The 2500-nt window shown below is 29.7% G+C and overlaps 1 protein-coding gene across 6 annotated transcripts in view; it reads left to right on the top strand.

Moving 5' to 3' along the window:
* Positions 1-2500, top strand: part of LOC122260578 (uncharacterized) — a 45123-nt gene that overhangs the window by 34767 nt on the left and 7856 nt on the right. Inside the window, exon 8 of one of the 6 annotated variants that reach the window (XR_015191774.1) lies at positions 313-952. The exons of 3 other annotated variants lie outside the window; for them this stretch is intronic. Coding sequence is in view for 1 of the 3 variants with exons in the window: in XM_086545905.1 (XP_086402031.1) it covers positions 313-540 (228 nt within the window). In the remaining 2 variants the exon portion in view is untranslated. Of the gene's footprint in view, positions 1-312; positions 1314-2500 lie in introns of those variants that run through there. 2 more of the 6 variants (XR_015191775.1, XM_086545905.1) reach the window with 2 other exon arrangements.

Below are 2500 nucleotides of genomic sequence, written 5' to 3'. Positions count from 1 at the left end.
TACTGTCATTCTCGTATGATTATAATCATGTCTGTTGATCAAGTTGTTCAGTAAAAGTATGTAGGGTGTGAAATTAAGGAATAAACTGCAGTAATATAGTTTTAATGTGAAATCCTATTACAGTTGATTTTTGTTTTTTATTCCGTATTTGGTTTTCATATTCCAGTGTTATGTATGTTCCTGCTTTTTTTTTTTTGCTTTTTTTTCTCAGGGTTACATCATGATCCAGGCATATATTACATATGGAAGTGCTTTAAGAGAAACTGGCTGCTAAAATCCTCAGACACTAACCTTCCATGCACTTCCTTCTAGGACGATGGTGGAGTGGTCGTGCAGAGAGGGTTGTGGTTCCGCTTTACTTGTAACTTCTGTCACAAGAATTTCAACCACAAGAACAACTTCAGGAAGCACTTGCGAACCCATACTGGGGAGAAGCCATACATGTGTCCGCAGTGCTCTTATTGCTCTGCTCGTTCCGATCTCTTGCGTGCCCACTTACACAAGAAGCATCCTTATTTCACGAGTTCAAGCCAAGTTTGAGAAACTTGATTCTCTCAGTTACGGGGTCTTATGTGTTCTACAAGTGTGCAGTCACATAACTTGTAAAATGTTCTGTGTGTGAGGAGGAATTAGAATTTTTTTTTTTTAATCTCATTTGCTGATATTATTTAATGTTTATATTATTGTTTTATATTATTGTTTTCAATTAAGTCTACTTCTTGTAAAAGTGTGTACAAAATATCAAGAAAACTTTAGTCAGGACTAGCATTATACAAAGTATGCTATTCACAATATATAAAAGCCAGATTCATAAAATTGTTACTGTGTTATAGCTGAATAAGGCAACGAGTTTGAACAATACTCATGAATGTATTTTTACATTATATTTAAATACTGTAGATGATGATTTTATTAGTCCAGCCTCAGTCTGATCAATTAAATACATAGTATGCACCAGTGTTATATTAATTTCCCTTTTATTTCAGTCTTAAAGATGTTCAACTTTGTATTCACACTCAAAGAGTCCAGGTTGTAAGCTGATGTATATCAGAATTAGTGTTTCAAAGTAGCTTTGATTTGTTTTTGATAAATTTCTGAAAAGACTTTTGAAGATTGATGATCTTCAACAGCAAGCAATCTAAGTATTAACTTTGCAACCTCAGTGAAAGCTGATTGAGTGAGAATATTTGAAGAGCTACATATCTGGTGTCCTTGATGCTTGTGTTTGTTGGGTTGCTCATTGTGTGAATCTTTCTATATTCTTTATGTGAGTGTGCAATATATAAATACACATGTAAACATATATATAATAATATATATATATGTATATATATATATATAATGTATATATGTATATATATTATATATATATATTATATATCTATATCTATATATATATATATATATATATATATATATATATATATATATATATAATACATACATACATACATACATACATACATAATACTATATATATATATGAATATATATATATATATATATATATATATATATATATGTATATATATATATATATATATATATATATATATATATATATATATATATGTATGTATATGTGTGTGTGTGTGTGTGTGTGTGTGTGTGTACATATGTATGTATATATATAATATATATATATAATATATATATATATAATATTATATATATATATATATATATATATATATGTATATATATATATAATACACATATGACATGTGTGTATATGTGTGTGTGTATATATATATATGTATATATATATATATATATATATATATATATATATATATATATATATATATATATACATATATATATACTTTTTTTCTGTGTGTCTGTGTGTGTGTGCCTGTGTGTGTGTGTGTGTGTGTGTGTGTGTGTGTTTATTTTTGTGTTGTTTACACAAGTGTATTTTTGTGTATGTATCCATTTATGCATGTGTGTGAATATGTAAGGTTACTCTATATGTATCTGCCTGTCTCAATCTGTCTATCAGTCTATCTATCTATTTAAATATGTATATATAGATAGATAGATCAATGTATGTATCTTTCTCTATCAAAAGGAATTTATTGTGACTTTTGTGCTGCATGTTGGAAATCAAATCAGAAGGGGCATTGCCATGGGGGTGGGAGGGTCACCAAGGGGCACTGTCCCTGTTTTCCAGTGGTGTCACCTCTCTTTTTACCACCTGTTAGGGGCATAGCTAGGGGATTGGGTATCAATGTCCCCCCCCCTTTATTCAAAAGCCCCCCCCCCCCCTGAATTTATCTTGGTGACACAATCCATAATAATAATGTGTTTGTAAGTAATGTGAAAATGTTTTTAAGTACTGGAATACATTTGTAAAGTGTATAGATAGCTGGATTAAGATATAGTGTGAAATTAAATTGTTATCTCATGATCAGAAGAGTTTGGTAAATTTTTTGGGTCTGTTTAATAAACAGTGTACTGCTGTGTAAGCTGTGACATGATAGTGAACTTTCCTACAGTA

The sequence above is a fragment of the Penaeus japonicus genome, unplaced genomic scaffold (genome assembly GCF_977035675.1).
Source record: "Penaeus japonicus unplaced genomic scaffold, GWHDUDI00000001_assembly GWHDUDI00000017, whole genome shotgun sequence".
Lineage (NCBI taxonomy): Eukaryota > Metazoa > Arthropoda > Malacostraca > Decapoda > Penaeidae > Penaeus > Penaeus japonicus.
The sequence above is the reverse complement of the archived record's forward strand: the minus strand, read 5'-3'. Positions and strand labels throughout refer to the sequence as shown.